Source organism: Barbus barbus, assembly GCF_936440315.1.
Source record: "Barbus barbus genome assembly, chromosome: 26".
Lineage (NCBI taxonomy): Eukaryota > Metazoa > Chordata > Actinopteri > Cypriniformes > Cyprinidae > Barbus > Barbus barbus.
In genome coordinates, this window is record NC_136754.1 from 23,926,490 (window position 1) to 23,944,785 (window position 18,296).

Here is an 18,296-nt window from a genome sequence, read left to right on the forward strand (position 1 = left end):
TCAAAATGCCGCACGTCTGGTTTAGTCTGTAGGCTTGATGAATCAGTGGGGAATGAGGGAGGGTGAATGGACGTAAATAAAACATGGTTTATTCTGCTAGGGGTGATGAAGCCAAAATGCCCCCTTTTTGTTCAGAGGAGAATGAGATGGAGGGAGGGGACACATTTTGAATGCGTTTGTTTACAAGAGATTGAGATAACATTTTTAGAGGGATTGAGGAAGGAGAATGCCGCAAACCAAATAAAGAAGAAAAGTCAGGTCATGTGGGAGTTTAGAGTAGAGTGGGAGAGAGAGAGAGTGAATATAAAAGAAAGATGTGGTGAGAGCCAGAGATAGGAGGGGATATGGTGCTGTTCAGGAGGGGGATTTGTTAAGAGACCAACATATGGGAGGAACACAGGAAATGAGCTCTCCATCCTGCAGTTAAATCTGACCTTTTGGCTCATGATCAAATGTTCCTCCATCCGAATACCATGGAGTCTCTGTCCCGGGCACAGGCTGATGGAGGGAGGAGGGAGAGATGGAGGGAGGGAAAGAAAGAAAAGGGGCACTTCCCCAGCGTCTGTTTGTGAGTTGCAGGAATTACACAGTCACGCAGTAGGGGGAGAGAGAGTCCTAGACGCTCCTCCTGCTCCAGAATAACACGTCCCCTCTGACACAAACATGCACGCACTGACCAAAAAAAAACAGTGCCTTTTCTAGCTCAGGAGCCCACAGAAGCACTAAGGGACAACTTTGTCTGGGCATTGCAGCTCTTCTGGTTCACTTATCACTTCCACTGTGGCTGTCATTTGAGCGAGGGATTTGGGAATAGAAGAAACTGTTCTATTAATAGCTGGCCGGTGGACTGAGCGAATGGATAGAGGAATGGACAACTGAGGAAAATGACTCAAACACACACTGCAAAATCTTTTTCAGACATACAACAAGGAGGACATCACCTCACAGTTCTTGTGATTTGCTTCAGACCGCGCAGTGTGAACTTTGTTTTGGGATGTTCAAACTAGGCTGCCAAGTGAACATTTCCCTTTGGCAGACCTCTCTCTCTAGTGTTTTCTTGCCTTGACAGTCCCCCACATACAAGTTCTCCATGCTAGCACTGAGCTTCGGTTAAAGGAGCTTAATGTGGATTGCCCCGCGATGGAATGTAGTACGTCGGCTGTACAAGTTGTGGAGACTTTCCAACTGAGGAGACCTTCACAGTTTTGGAGCGGTCTCTCCATCTCGAACCCTGTTCTCCAGCAAAAGAATCTCGGACGATTAGGCTGAACTTGTCTTTTTGTGGATTTTCTCGTAGAACTCAATATGCGTCGTTTTGACAAGCTCAAAAAATCATTTCCGTTTCTTGCTCATTTTCACATGTACAGAGTAAGTCTGTTTTTCATTCTCTTGTGCAGCGCATGCTAGGTTTCAGTATGAGGTATAGAGCTGGGAATTTCAGGACTGACTCGTGCATGAGCGTGCGTTTGTGTGCTGGTTCATGTCAGCATCGGTGTTGGTGTGAAACCGCACTATGCTTTTACACGTGTGTAAGCTGTGTGCTTGGCTGTGTTCATGGATCTCATCAGACCATACCAGAGCCTGACCCTAACAATACATGAAACCTTCACAGTGCATAACTTCAGTATCATGTCTAACAATGTATTTCTCACACACTGTCAGAAGTCAGGTGTTTTTGCATTTATTTGCCATTTATATAGTGTTACGTTACGTCCATTAATCCATCCTTGTTGACTTTAATTGCATCATTTGTAGCTGATTTATTGTGCCTTATCATGGCAATTCATTTGTAATGTTCTTTCTTAAATTTGCATGAAGGGTGTAACCACTCTTGGTTGTAACTCATGGACTCTGTCCAAGGGTTTAAAGTCTACAGCCCTGTAACACCATATGCAGTACTTCAAATTTCATAAGCTTCACTCGTTGCCACTAGCATTGCTCAGTATACCTGCATTTTGGTAATACTTGTTAGCAGTACTACCATATTTTCCAAATGATAATACCGTAATGCAATATTAAAAGATATTATAGAAGAATCTTGATTTGTTTGGAGTGCTTGCATATTCTAGTGAATCGTACTGTATCAAGACCAAAAGCTGTTCCTCTTTAGCATAAGGATATATTGTAAAAGATGCATGCACACTATGCATGACCACATATCATCAGGATCAAGTGGATCAGACTCCTCACATATTAAGATCACAATTGAGCCAGACATTTCATGGATGCTTTGCCACAGTGGTTGTGAGGACAGATTGCTTGCTTGAAATAGCAGTTGGATTTGTCAGACTGTGAGCCTTCGTATCAAAAACAGAAAGTTGTAACTGATTTTAGTCTGTAGATTTGACTGATACATGTTGCTTGCAACAACCACACATTAACTCTCTTCAACCACAAGACAAGTGTCTTTCCTCCTCTATCATCAGTCTCTGAAGAGGACTGGATTTCTTTTTCTCTATTTCACACATTCCCCTTCCTCTTTTGCACAGGAGAGATGTTTCCTGTGTGTTCAAAGGTATACTGTATCTAAACTTTGACTCCTAAGTTTGCTAGCCAGCAGGGTAGACCGGAACTATTGAGACCTATTTGGACAAGATGTTGGATCTGTTCCCAGTTTAAGTGTGAAAGGTTACTGGGAAGTTCAGTGTGGGGGAGGGATATGGCTGTTTGTAGATGTAAATAACTATTTTGTCAATATAAAACAATATAAAAACAATTTTTCAGTGGCATTTGCTAATGTATGCATCACTATTATTGGGCTGTATAGAATGTTTTATTTTTTCAAAATTCTAAAACTTTACAAATTTAATGTCATTGAAATAATAAGGCCATAACAAATCAGGTTTTTCCCCAAATTGTTGTCCGTTTTAATTTTTCTAGATTCTATATTTTATTATTGAATACAAATCAGTTATGATCAATTATATCACCTCCACAGCTCATTCACTTTGATGCAGATTTGATATTTAAATATAAAGAAATGCTTGAATACATTCATTCAAAATGTGCAGCAACCTATGGTTACATGACCGATTTGGCCACTTTCTGCATCATGAAAATCATAGAGCCCTACAATAACTTTTCTCATACTTGAAGTTAACAAAACAGAGAGATAGAACGTCACAGAAAGTTCAGTGCGTTACTATGCTCTGAAAGATATTGATGGTTAAATTAAAGTTAAAAAGGCCCTGACCTTTGACTTTTCATGTGTCAACAGGGGAAGCACTTTGGGCACAAAAGGCTGCTTGTGCTCTCTTTCTTTTCCGACACTTATTCAAGGAATCTGTCGACTTTGCAACCCTTTATTTTACATGAATATCTCAGCAAGCTTCTGCCACTTTTACAATTCTGCAACAGAGACCAACTATTTAAAATGGATCTCTGACAGAACACAATATATATATATTTTTGGTCTATTGGAAGGGTTTCCTCCACAGTAATGTAATGCCTTTCTAATGATCTTAGTTTCAGCAAATGCTGATATATGATTATATGTAGTGGTTGGCTTTGGCCAATATATATTTTTTTTTATTATCTGCCAACAAGTTTTCCTGTTTGGCAGATGGATCACTCAAATCAGAAAGAATGTGAAGGTTATGATGATGGCAATGGACGTGTGGGAAGTTATAGTTCTCAAGGAATTAGTTTGTTCCTTCCAGAATACTTTCAGGTGAAAGCATGATTTAAACAGGTGCAGCACTTACTCACACGCAATCGCTCTCTCAATAATGCATTTAAACAAATTTAATCTTACAGTGCTACTGTAAGATTAAATGTGTATCTTCATCTGTATCTAATTTTGAATGAGCAGAAATCTGTAAAAAATGCAGAGATCCATAGATAAAATAACTGGCGAAAACAGTTATTTTCATCCTTCACAAAATAAATTTGCAAAAAGCAGCAATGATATGTTTTAATGCCGACAACAATGTAATAAGTTTGACGTGGTAGGAATATTGTTCACACACTAGTGTTCCAATAATAAACTACTCTCCAAGCATTTTATTCATTTTTTTTATTTAATTTAATTTTAATATGTTATGAAAAGAAGTTCTGTGGTATTTCAAAACTGAAAATACTTTAGCTGTAGATTTCCTCAGGGAACGAAGATGGAGCGCTGTTTCTGATATCAGTGAGCGAGGAGTGGAGCGGGGAGCGAGAAATGGTGAACCTGGAGTGGAGTGGCTATTGAATACTTGGAGCGTGGAGGGGAAATTGTTGCCAATCCACTCCGCTCTCATTCTCTGAAAATCACACAAAGAGTGCCGTTTTTCTATAAACAAAATAAACATCGCACAGAATATGAAGAATATCAAAAGCTTGGCGATTCAGTTGTCCATTGCAGTCCTAAACCTGTTATACATGTGTTTTGTCCTAAATATGACTTGAGTCACAACCAGTGATGTACTGGTGATACTCATCCAGCCTGATCCGTGGTCTCCTGAGACTGAAGGATACCTAGAAATAAAAATCGGCTATCGGACACCCTGCTTTCTAAGATCTCGTCATATGCCATCAGAAGAAAAAGAATGGTTGACCACCGTTTTATATCATTTTACATCATTTGGTCATTTGACATCTCATGTAGGCTAAATAATTTGTGTACAGTCTGTAATTGATTGACAGCCCTAATTTCAACACATCAAGAGAAACGTAATCCCTAACAGCTGCTTGTTCATCACTTTTTTTTTTTTTTTGGAAGTACAGACTTGATTTTACTGACTGAGTTTGAAGCAGTTTTCCCAAATGGAATTTAGCATTAAACTAAAAGTGCAAACATATCTGTCTGCAGTTTTATTGCAGTTTACACCCTTAGCAGCCTGTTATAGTTGCACACATCATATGCATTGCATAAGAAAGTGTCATGAACAAAAGCTTAAGTTACACAGTCACACGGATGCATGCAAATATGCAGTGTCATTCAAAAGAGCGAGTTTCTCTGATCGCAAGATATGCTCTCCACCACCTGCCCGTCACCCTCCCAGGTTTTGCCTTAATGTTGTTAAGAAGTGGCATACCACAAGGCCTCCAGAGAAAGAAAGTGTGTCAGAGAAAGATCACCAGTGTGAAGGAGTGCAGGGGGAGGGAGAGATTGAAAATTGAAAGCAGCTGATGTCCAATATGCTCCAACAGAAAAAAGAACAAGCACAAAAGCAGACTATGGAAAACAGTAGCACACTTTATTTGTCCCAGAGCTTCCAAGCATCAGGGTCAGTGTTATTCCATCCATTTGCTGCACCATTCATCTGTTCCTCTTGTTGCAAAACAGAAGCTTAAAGAGACCATTGATGTTCATTGTTTGATACGTGATAAGGACTTTGGGACTTGAGGATTTAGATTTTTATGGATATGTCAAGACGTTGCTAATTGGGTCTGAAACTGAATTACAGATGCAGGAGCTTCTGTGAAAAGGTAAGGCCTATGTAATCTGGTTAGTTTTGGAGGTTTGGAGATGCTCCTTTTGGGAGTAATTAGCTTTAGAGAGCAGCTTAGCACATGTGGCCTAGGCCAGGGCCAATGCCAGCTGTGCTTTATGAACTTCAGGTGTGCATGTTCATTTTTGTGTGTGTGTGTGTGTGTGTAGTCACCAGATGTGCGCCACGGTTAAACAGTGAAAGCCAACTGTATTGTTTCCCCCCCCCCCTATTGTTGCCGCGCACTCTGAACATTTAGCATGCTATCAAACGTGATTTAGTTCAATCACAATTTTGGACTTGGTCGCTTGGTCCTGTCTTGTTGGACACTACTTTTTGTTTTTGACTGTTTGTTAGTTTATTTTGCTGGAAATATCATGAACATGCTTGCTTCTGGGGTTTTGGGAGAGTCATTGCCTGTGGGGAATAGCTCTGTGGAGTTCATTGGTGTGTCTCTGTCTGTGCAGAAGCTGGGCAGCAGTATGCAGTGTGAAGAAGGCACTGAGTGGCTGCTGGAGCTGCTGATGGAAGTGCAACTGCAGCAGTATTTCCTGCGCATCCGTGATGAGCTCAACGTTACACGTCTCTCACACTTTGACTATGTGAAGAATGAGGACCTGGAGAAGATCGGTATGGGCCGGCCAGGTAAGTCTAACCAAGGTGTTTGCTTGTAGGTTTATTAAACAATGCTTTCCAAAAGGCAGTGTACTCAAAGAACAGAATCGACATATATGCAGAGATTCAAAACAAATGTTCATGATTTAAATTTTGGCAGTTGACATAGTGATAACCATAGGAACGATGAAGACCGAAAAAAAAAATGTATTGTATTACTAAATATTATTTATTTATATAAATATTTTTGTATTAGCTTTAAGTAGTAAGTCAGTGTAAATGCCAAATATTTTCTGCCACAGTAACACTGAGATGAGAAAGAAAACAAATCAATAATGTCTGAATGTGTTTAGTAGCTTTAAAGGGGTCATTGGATGACCATTTTGCACAAGTTGATATGATTCTTTAGGGTCTTAATGAAAAGACTATAACACACCTTGGTTAAAATTTCTCAATGGTAGTGTAAATGGTAATGGTAAAGTGTAATGGTAGTCCTTTTTAACTTGTCAAAATCAGCTCTGTTTTCAGCAAGCCGTCCTAGTCCATGTTGCTTTAAATGCTCATTTTAAATGCTCACCCCGCCCCTCTCTTCCATGGGGTGACGAGCAGACTGTAAACTTCAGCCACGAAACTTGCTAACTAGCATATATTAGAAAAGGCGATTTGCAAAGATTCATAAACTCTTATACTCACGTCTTCTGTAGATGAAGCTGGATCACGAATGATTCACGCGAATATAAACGCATTTAGGCAGATCGAGTATCATTGCATTCCTTTCAAAAATGAAAGTAATGTTAATCCTCTGAGTCTTCAGCGACTCAGATGTTGGGAGTAAATAACGACTGCTGTATTCATTATTGCATCCAACAACAGAATGCCTCAATTGCTTAATCGGAGACATTCTTGTCTTCCCCTGCACCAGTTGACACAATGGCGGACAGCTCACTCAGGGGGGGTCTAAGGTAAAATGGCCCTGTCAATCAACTATCGTAGGAGGGGCCTGTGCAGAACTATCTTATTCTGACAGAACGGCCTGATTTGAGAAAGGGGATTTTAAAATAGGGATTAAAAAAAAACACTGGGTGGATTTTTATCATTATAGGATGGATGTGTACACACACTTCCAACACACATGTATGTTATGTTATAACATGTAAAGTGAACTTTGTATCCGATGACCCCTTTAATAAGGCAGTGACTGGCCACCACCTACTGGTGGTTTTAGTTTCGTATTTAAGAGTATCAGTTAATTTTTTATTTTTTTTAATTCATTTGACATTTTACATTTACCATTAATAGGGTTTAATTTGGCATTAATCTCATAGCATTATTTATTCAGTTCTAATTAATGGCACATATAATCTGTAAAAACTTTAATCACTTGACAACCCTATTTATTTTTATTTTATTATTATTTTTTTATTTTTTTATTTGCAAATACCTTAAATAGTTAAATAGATCATTTCAAATAGTTTTTGCAGTAGTATCAAAATTGGTACTAAGAATTGTCAAATTTGACTGGTAGCTATTGATACTGACTAGATTTTGTAGGCATGACAACACTAATGTATAAAAAGTATATTTTAAAAGTATATGTTTCTCTTGAATTGTAGATGGATTTTTTCACAGAGCTTGTTGCGACGCATTCTTCAATTCTTGAGCATAGAAAGTCATTGCCCACTCTAGTCAGTGCTTTAATGATTGTTTGTGGATGTTGGGCGATGTCAGTAAGAGCTTTTGCAGCTCTCAATACAAAATCAGATGCTGTTTACATAAGTGGCAGGTCATTGTTCTTCAAAAGCCATCTTTGTGAAGCATTTTTTTCATTCATAAAGGAATGACATACTGTAGCTTTTCGGTTTGTATCTACTTATGTCAGCACCTTAATCCAAAGGTCACTAGATCTAAATTGGTTCAACCCTAGAATGAATATTTTCTCAGAGTTATATAATGGACAAAGGTGACAAAGATGCATCTGAAAAAGTAACATTTTTAGATGCATCTTTTTAATACAACAGAAGGCTGTCTGTGATGAAACTTACTGAAAAGCAAGGATTTTTTTTCACTGGTAAACCCAGCAGAAGTTTGAGTGTCTTCCAAATGTATAATCAGTGTGTCATTCCACACTCAGTATTAAACCTTTTGTATTTATTTTCTTTCTTTCAGAAATAATGTGTTGAGTATTTACATATTTCTGTTAATTAAATTCTAGTTAATAATTTCTCTGGTAAATATTCCTTAAAAATAATGTTTTAATAATAATTTTATTAAGTAATATATTCCTATCACAGTTTCTTCAAGTTAAACCGGACCTTTATTTTGACGGGTTGTTTTGAAGACCTTTAAGTTTTTCTTTTTATATAGAGTAAACTTACCTATTAAGCTCACCAAAATCAATATTGAGACATTTTTTAGTGCACAAGATATTGGTTTCAGTACAAAAAATTGTTAAAATATTAATCTCTCACACAAAAATATTTAATTTTATTTTAAATGACAAAAGCATTTCAATAAAGATATACATAATTAAATTCAAAAAGTCTGGCTGTGCTTAATGGGTAAATTTTTGTACCCTTTAAGCACACCCCTGTTCCCATTAAGCTTACATCATGTTTTATTAAAAATTCTTGCTTATTTTATGGAAATGTTTTAAAGAATAATTGTAAAAATTTATTTTTTGAAGGTACAAAGTCAATCACACAAAAAAAAAACAAGACATTAAAATCAAGCAACAAGGCAAATCAAACAAAGTTGATCAGTTATATATTCATAATAAAGTGTCATTTAAGCACACTGCAACATCTGTACTAGTCCACATTAGTGTTGTCACGATACTGGAATTTCTAACTTCGATACGATACCTTGAAAAATATCGATATTCGATACCATTTTCGATACCACGGTGAAAAAAACTGCCACAATATTAAGGGGGTAATTTTTTTAATTTAAAGATAAATGTAACAAGTCGAGAGCATGCAGTATATTTTACATGAACAAAAAAATGTCTTGAGGTACTGCATTTGTTGATTTATTTATTAATCTTTTATTAATCTTAGTTAAATGTTAATTGAAACTAACGTTTACTAATACATGTACTAATTAAAATCCAAAGTTCTATTTGTTGATATTCTCATTTGCTTCATAACCAAAATATTTCCAGATATAGGGCCCTATGAAATAGGCCTGTCACGATAACAAATTTTGCTGGACGATAAATTGTCCAAGAAATCATCGCGATAAACGATAATATTGTCGATCTGAGACCATTTTCATCTAGAATAATGATAATGGCATAATAATGCACATACACCTTTCAAAATTCAATAAACGTTTATTTCCAAAGACTATTTAACACTGAAAATGGAAAACATTTTAAATATCCACAATAATAATGAACAAAACAACCAAAAACAATAAAAGCAATGGACTCTCAGTCTCTGTTAACAAAAAATGCACTTGAATAAATACCAAAAACAATAAATAAAATGGATGTAAACAAAATTGCACTTCAAAAAATATTAAACAATAGGCACAACATGCATTCCATAACAGGCAAAACTGCCTGTTAGGACCTTTGTAAACAAACAAACAAAAAAGTTGATACTGTTTTAAAACAAATGCGACATACCGGCTCGCTCAGGTTAAGTGGTTCACCACGGTCATTCGGTTTGAATCCGAAGTGCTCCCACACTGCAGCTGTCGCGTTTGGCTTTGAAACCAATTCCATGTCACAACTTGCGTCTCGTCTTTTCGCTCTTCTCTGCAGTCGCCTCAAGCACTCCCGCCTTCCCACACAAAGTCCATGTGACTGACAAGTGCCGCCTCCCCACACAAAAGACAATGCAACTGACAAGAGGTCAGACTTCTCCTACGCTAAGGAAACGAGAGTTGTCATTCAGTCGCGGATAACAAACAAGTATGCAAATGAAATCATTTTTTTTTATCGTGCGATTAATCGATTTATCGACTATCGCGACAGGCCTACTATGAAATCCGTTTTATTTTCTCCCAAATTCCGTTCTATTTTTTTCTACATTCAATTTTTTCCGTTTGAATTTTTCTGGACTCCTTTTTTTTTAATGGTCAAATTAAATGCTATTAATCTAAAAGCATGTCTAATTCATTAAAATCATGAAAATTATACAATTTAACATTTAATTTATTAAAAGTGTAACAAAAATTACACGTTTAGGGCCGTATGAAATGTTTTATTTTTTTCTCACCTTATGTTTTATTGTTACCAAATTCTGTGTTTTAGCATGTCTATTATTTGAATGCATACAAACTATTTTTATTTATTCTTACAGTAGCCTTATGAAATGTGTTTTCCCCCTCAGAAATTCTGTGTTGTGTATTTAAATTTTACTGGATATCAGATGAAGGCATAAAATAATTTGAATTAATTTATATTTGAATTAATGAAAATTAAACATTTACATTTTTGGCAAATGAAGGGGATTTACTATTAAAATTAAAATATTTTGTGATTATTTATTTAAAAAAATGAACAGTAGTAGTAAGTAGTAGTATTATGTACATTCTACTAAATAATAGTAATATAGCCTATTTCTGGCACACGGTCTTTAATAGGCTGTTAAACCGAACTTTTATTTTGACGGGTTGCCGTGAATACCTTTAAAGTTCTGTGTGTGTAGGATATGACGCTAGTTTTGAAATCACCGCGAGCGCCACATTAGTAAACACAACCGCACGTGCAGCACATTCACACAGAGACGCGCAGAACATGCAGGATTCATATTTAAATCGACTTTTGCAGCTTAATATTTACAGATACTAGTCCATATCGCGATTTGATTTAAGCGTAATGACCTACTTTTGATTAATTCATCCAAACTTTGACAAATTCCGTGACATTCCGCGTTAAACTGTAAATTCTGTTTTTATGACTGGATTCCGTGCGCATTCTCTGCATCGCGGAGATCATAGATCCCTACAGATAGCGCTCCTGCTGTGTTCTTTATCAACAAGAGCAGTCATCTTTCTATTCACTTCACTTTTGCTATTTAACCAGAGCGAAGGAGACGAGTGCGGTCACGTGTGCTGCTTGTCCACGCGCCTTTGGAGAGAAGTGAAAGTGACAGCTCGGCTAGTATCGGTGTATCCATACTTCGGGAAATTAATATTGGTACCGTTCAGATATTTCAGTATCGATATTTATCGAAATATCGATATTTTTGACAACACTAGTCCACATTCAGCTGAGTAACACATTCAAAAATCAAATAAAACAAACCAATAAAACATTTAATTCATGGGGATGAACACAGAAACTAGCCTCATTATGAAGCCTCTTATTATATGGATGTTAACTTATCTATAGTCCTCATGGCTGGAATACACTACATGATTTTTGTCCCGATTTTCCACAGATTTACAGTCTGGAAAAGTTCATGCTAGTTGCTAAAGTCTGCAGATTTGAGTTGACAGAATCCATAAAAAATCGATTAACTTAACTTAAAATAACAACCATCAGTTAATATTTAAAGTCTGTTTATAAAGTATTTACATAGACGTTCAATGTGGAAGAGCTTAAAGTCCATGTAAAGTCAATTCTAAGAATTGTTTGTAAACACATTATAAATGTTAGAAATGCATTGCGGAAACATGTTACAAAGACTGTGAACTATGTAGTTCTTAATTGTGGAGTTAGACCGTTAAACAGTTTTTGATCAGGATTTTTTGGGCAGGGCTAAATCATGGCTCGATGACGCAATCAAGCCACTGAGCACGGCCCCTTTCCCAACACTATAAGACGTGTGTTTGACTTGAAGCAGCACTGCAGACTGATCGGTGTGTGACATCAAAGTACAGTGAGAGCTACAGAGAGCAGAGGCTCCTGATGCTTTCGAATCGCTCTCGCGGTACTTTGATGTCATACACCGATCGTTCTGCAGCGCTGCTTCTAGAGCACATTAGCATCAGTGGTTCACGGCTCAATCGCGAGTTATTGTCATTACCGTTAGTTACTACAGCCTACAGTTTGTTAGCTAGCTATGCCTTAGTCACGTAAATGCATAATACCTGGTTGCGATCATTTACAAAACAGTTCGGTCTTCTTATTAAATAAGCTGCTAGAGGAAGACAGTTGAGAGAGACAGCAGCTTTCCCGCGAGTGGGCGTGGTTTCATATAATATTTATTAAAGTGACAGAATTTTTCTAAATAAAGAGTCTAGGTCCTGTATTAAGTTCATACATATTTTAATATGAACAACTATTATTAACAATATCTATGAAATTATACTTTTTCTTATTGATGTCACACTGAAGTGGAGTGATTTTCATAGTAGTGCATCCTTTAAGCTCACCTTAAAATAATATGAAGTCTTTAAAAATTACAGCACTGTAAAACCACAGACCAGCAATAAACTGTCAATTTATAATATTATGGATGTAAAAGTACAAGCCGTAGCACACAAACAGCTAGTCAGCTAACTGTGTTCTGTAGCATCTGTGCTGTGTTGCTAAAATTATCTTTTGGATCTAATGTAATTATTTCCCACATCCAAGTTCCAGGTTATAATATACTAAAATCTGAACATTAATCTCTTAATTTTACAATAAATAGTGAAACTTAACCAAAATAAAGGCTTAAACATCAAAAAAAATGCACATTTAAGGGGCTCAACTTTTGGTGAAAGTTTTTAGACCGCTTTCAAAATGGCTGCCAGACAGAGTGAACATATGGAGACCCCTATCTCAGTGTGCAATGATCCGATTGACTTGAAATTATAGGAAGTATATAGCAACAAACACATCAATTGGCTAAGACATCAGGTAGGATGATAATAAATTATTTTTTCTTTTTACAATCTGATCTCAAAAATGGGTGCTTAATGGGTACGTGAGCTTAATAGGTACATTTATGACAATAGTTTTTTTCAAAAGAAATGGTAAAATGTAAGTGAGTTTTAGAAATTGTTCATGTGTTCATGTACTCATACAGTATATTTGGCTAAAAACACTGCGAGCTTCACGCATGCTTTATTATGTGTAGTAAGCGAAACCACACGTCTGCCCCATTCATTCACACAGAGGCACACAGAACATCCAGGATTTGTATTTAAATGGTATTGTTGCAGCTAAATATATACATTGTTTTGATTTAAGTGGACTTATCTGCTTTTGATTTATTTATCCAAAATTTGGCAAATTCATGACATTCCCGCGTTATTACAGTAAATTAAATTTTTATGGCTGGATTACACAATTCTGTCTCTATTTTCCGCATTGCGGAAATCATAGGGCCCTAATAACCAGGGCTTGAATTTCAGCACGGGATTGCAGGTTTTGCGCATTGTTTCTAATCATTCTCACAGGTTTTTTTATTTAGCATGTAAGACGCTTGGGACAAATTGAGGAATGTAATATTTGCACTTTTTTTAAGTCTTACCAATTTAAACATTCAAGCGACTTTTAACCATTCAACGCAAGAATATGCAAGAGAGAACTTAAGTACATAGACAGAGCACACATACAAATTCTCAAAATACCCATCTTCGTGAGTATTCACGTAAACACAGTCAGTTATAGACCCTTTTAGGGCCGATGTCACAGTTACGTTACAGCGCTAGCTGGAGGCAAAACAAAGCGAAAACTGGAGGCGGCCCATTCAAAACAGCGCATATTCGGCTACATAATGAGCTTATAATATCATCTTGTTGTGATGTTGGGTGCCAGAATCGATGCAGTAAAGGCTTCCATTTGAAATTTTAACGCATTCCTGCTGCCTCTGCAAGACAAAAAAAACTGACGAAAGCTGTGGTTAAACGCAAAAAAACGAGTGGACTGGACGGAAACGATCGTCAAAAATACTCACGTTTACAGCGCACTCTTCTTATCAGAAAAGGTTAAATAAAGTAATGCTATTGTCTTTTGTTGCTATGGGCACGTCTAAAGATTTCTTATGCATCTCACCACTATGTCGTGTATGAAATAATGTCCGTGTACCTGTGTGCAAAACAACAAACTGACGATTTATAAGCGTAATCATTTGTAATTGTATATACATTGTGATTAATTGTGGCTGGAATAATAATGTAACGTTAACTGTAAAAATAGTTGCCTATTGAAATTGAAATATATACATCGTTGCCTATTGAAATTGAAATATATACATCTTCTAGATAGACACGGTGAGTTTGTCTTTACTATACAGGTTAGATGTGAGTCACTCAACCGGGTTTAACTCCATCCTTTGAGTTAAAGTGTGTGCGGGTCGCCCAATCTGGTTTCATCCGTTAAAGTTAACCTTTTAAAATAACAATCACAGTCCCGGACAGTGAGTGACCTTACTTACATATGGATGTAAAATCTGAATTTCTCCAGTTATAGTTAAAAAAACAAACTAACAAACATCATAGCTAGCGTTAGTGAAGCGGTCCATGGAATCTTTGTGCCTACAGCTAAGCTCCGCCCACAGAAAAATGTTGCAATGTTTACTAAAAGAAAAAAGGTCTATAACGTGAATGTAAACAGCTGAGAAACAAAACGCGTGTATAAGAAAATTAGATCCGCACATCCTCCAGTGAAAGAGACAGCAGTATAAATAAACCTGTCTGTTACTTATATATTGAAGACCATCCAGTGTTATTTTACAGGTGAATGGATTATTCAGTTTCTGTAGTATTTCTACAGTATACCTGATTATTACCAAAGTCCCTTTCAAGGAAAGTCCGTTCACTCGGCCGCCATATTTGCAACGTCTCCGGGCAGCTCAGACAAGACCAAGTCCTATATAAATGAATGGTGGAATCCTAAAATCTCAACAAACGGCTCGCTGAACTCGCAATTAAATTACATATTTCAAATCAGCAATAAAATCTGAAATGAACTGCCCCATGAATGTTGTTTCTTTTGCTCAAATAGCGTTTAAAAAGCTTATTTGTCAGGCTAGACCAACCAGTGCGCATGCGTAGCTCCAACGCGCTTATTTCTATGGGAACCAGAGCTTCTAGGCCGCTGCAGTGACACAATTACTTTACCAATCAACGATTGGCTCTTTCATTACATATTGTGTGTTGCACTTTCTCCCATTCATAAGTATAGGAGTGAACTGTCTTTGTATTCCTATAGTCTTTGTTATTACTGTTACCAAACTGAAAAGGTTAAAGCACTATTAATCCTCTAACGCATGAATTATTAAATCACAAAGTATACTTTTTTTACATGTTTGTTTTTACTTTTAAACAAGTGAAAAATCATGACAAAAACAACACGCATCAAAGGTATAAAAAGTGAAGCAATAGAACTAAATGTGTGGTCTTAAAAAACATGTTTTTAAAATATTAACTATGTGAAAATGGTTTAAATACACTTAAGAACATTCAGTAAGAACAAGCTACAGTTGGGCAAAAAAGTATTTAGTCAGCCACCAATTGTGCAAGTTCTCCCACTTAAAAAGATGAGAGAGGCCTCTAATTTTCATCGTAGGTACACTTCAACTATGAGAGACAGAATGGGGGGAAAGAATCCAGGAAATCACATTGTAGGATTTCTAATGAATTAATTGGTAAATTCGTCGGTAAAATAAGTATTTGGTCACCTACAAACAAGCAAGATTTCTGGCTCTCACAGACCTGTAACTTCTTCTTTAAGAGGCTCCTCTGTCCTCCACTCGTTACCTGTATTAATGGCACCTGTTTGAACTCGTTATCAGTCTAAAAGACACCTGTCCACAACCTCAAACAGTCACACTCCAAACTCCACTATGGCCAAGACCAAAGAGCTGTCGAAGGACACCAGAAACAAAATTGTAGACCTGCACCAGGCTGGGAAGACTGAATCTGCAATAGGCAAGCAGCTTGGTGTGAAGAAATCAACCGTGGGAGCAATTATTAGAAAATGGAAGACATACAAGACCACTGATAATCTCCCTCGATCTGGGGCTCCATGCAAGATCTCACCCCGTGGGGTCAAAATTATCACAAGAACGGTGAGCAAAAATCCCAGAACCACACGGGGGGGACCTAGTGAATGACCTGCAGAGAGCTGGGACCAAAGTAACACAGGCTCAAATCCTGCAGTGCCAGACGTGTCCCCCTGCTTAAGCCAGTACATGTCCGGGCCTGTCTGAAGTTTGCTAGAGAGCATTTGGATGATCCAGAAGAGGATTGGGAGAATGTCATACGGTCAGATGAAACCAAAATAGAAGTTTTTGGTAAAAACTCAACTTGTCGTGTTTGGAGGAGAAAGAAGGCTGAGTTGCATCCAAAGAACACCATACCTACTGTGAAGCATGGGGGTGGAAACATCATGCTTAGGGGCTGTTTTTCTGCAAAGGGACCAGGACGTGTAAAGGAAAGAATAAATGGGGCCATGTATCGTGAGATTTTGAGTGAAAACCTCCTTCCATCAGCAAGGGCATTGAAGATGAAACGTGGCTGGGTCTTTCAGCATGACAATGATCCCAAATACACCGCCGGGCAACGAAGGAGTGGCTTCGTAAGAAGCATTTCAAGGTCCTGGAGTGGCCTAGCCAGTCTCCAGATCTCAACCCCATAGAAAATCTTTGGAGGGAGTTGAAAGTCCGTGTTGCCCAGCGACAGCCCCAAAACATCACTGCTCTAGAGGAGATCTGCATGGAGGAATGGGCCAAAATACCAGCAACAGTGTGTGAAGACTTACAGAAAACGTTTGACCTCTGTCATTGCCAACAAAGGGTATATAACAAAGTATTGAGATTAACTTTTGTTATTGACCAAATACTTATTTTCCACCATAATTTGCAAATAAATTCTTTAAAAATCAGACAATGTGATTTCCTGGATTCTTTCCCCCCATTCTGTCTCTCATAGTTGAAGTGTACCTATGATGAAAATTACAGGCCTCTCTCATCTTTTTAAGTGGGAGAACTTGCACAATTGGTGGCTGACTAAATACTTTTTGCCCAACTGTATGTCATGACGGCACAGAAATGTGAAGTGTAACAAACAAAACGTAAGAGTGTGTGTCTATGGGACTGGGGTATGTGGGGCTGTGTGGGGGGAGGGTAGGGGTGGTGGCCTATTCATATACATGTGAGCACAAATACAAATACACACAAGCACACAAACCCTCCCACCACACGCTCAAACACAATCATGCACACATATACTGTATCAGCACTCATACAGTATATATATATATATATATATATATATATATATATATATATATATATATATATATATATATATATATATATATATATGCCTACAGCTTTATATCTAATAAATAAATATATTCATATGCAATATCACAAAACAAAAAAAATAGATAAGTACAACAATTAAATGGAACTGTGGATAACCCTTTGGGGGTTCGTCAGTTGGTGGTTGGGACATGATTCTACATCTTAAATGGTCAATTCGGAGTTTGAAATCAAAGTTTCTTGTACTGTGTGTAAGCTATAGGACAACAAAATCACCCCATAGCACTACCTATAGTTGTACACTTTAAAATGCATGCAAGTGTCTTCCTAACAATATAAATATGAATCAACACAAAATTTTAAATTGTAAAACACAAAGGCATTGAGTGATAAAACATTTAAGTTAGATGCCAGCAATTTAAAAATGTATAAAACATTTCAGAATCAGAATCAGAATGAGCTTTATTGGCCAAGTATGTTTACACATACAAGGAATTTGTTGTAGTGACAGAAGCTCCACAGTGCAACAGAAAGACAGCAACAGGACAGGACACAGGTAATAAAAACAAAATAACAAGAAATAGCCAATAACCAATGTACAAAGCAGCAAAAAACAAACAAAAAAAAGCAATATATAATATAGACAACTATGCATGTACAGGTCAAGTATGTGCAAATTAGAAATGAGAAAAAAATAAAATAAGTGAGTGTGGTGAATGGATAATGTATTAGTTGTGTGTTCCACGTTTATTATTGAGTGTTCATGAGATGTATTGACTGAGGGAAGAAACTGTTCCTGTGTCTGGTCGTTCTGGTGCTCAGAGCGCTGTAGCGTCGACCAGACGGTAACAGTTCAAAGAGGTTGTGTGCTGGATGTGAGGGGTCCAGAGTGATTTTGCCAGCCCTTTTGCTCACTCTGGATAAGTACAGTTCTTGGAGAGTGGGGAGGGTTGTACCAATAATTCGCTCAGCAGTCCGGACTACCCTCCGTAGTCTTCTGAGGTCGGATTTGGTAGCTGAGCTGAACCAGACAGTTATTGAGGTGCAGAGGATGGATTCGATGATGGCGGAGTAGAACTGTTTCAGTAAGTCCTGTGGCAGGTTGAACTTCCTCAGC

General features: G+C 37.4%; 1 protein-coding gene across 1 annotated transcript in view; it reads left to right on the forward strand.

Annotated features, from left to right (window-relative positions):
- Positions 1–700: 700 nt before the first annotated feature.
- The window catches only part of LOC306846403 (activated CDC42 kinase 1-like), a gene marked incomplete at its 3' end in the record, with an annotated part of 38,170 nt that continues 20,574 nt past the window's right edge, over positions 701–18,296 (forward strand). The window contains exons 1-2 of the mRNA XM_079379770.1: positions 701–1,368; positions 5,882–6,059. Coding sequence (XP_079235896.1) covers positions 1,306–1,368; positions 5,882–6,059 — 241 coding nt within the window. The 5' untranslated portion in view covers positions 701–1,305. The remainder of the gene's footprint in view (positions 1,369–5,881; positions 6,060–18,296) is intronic.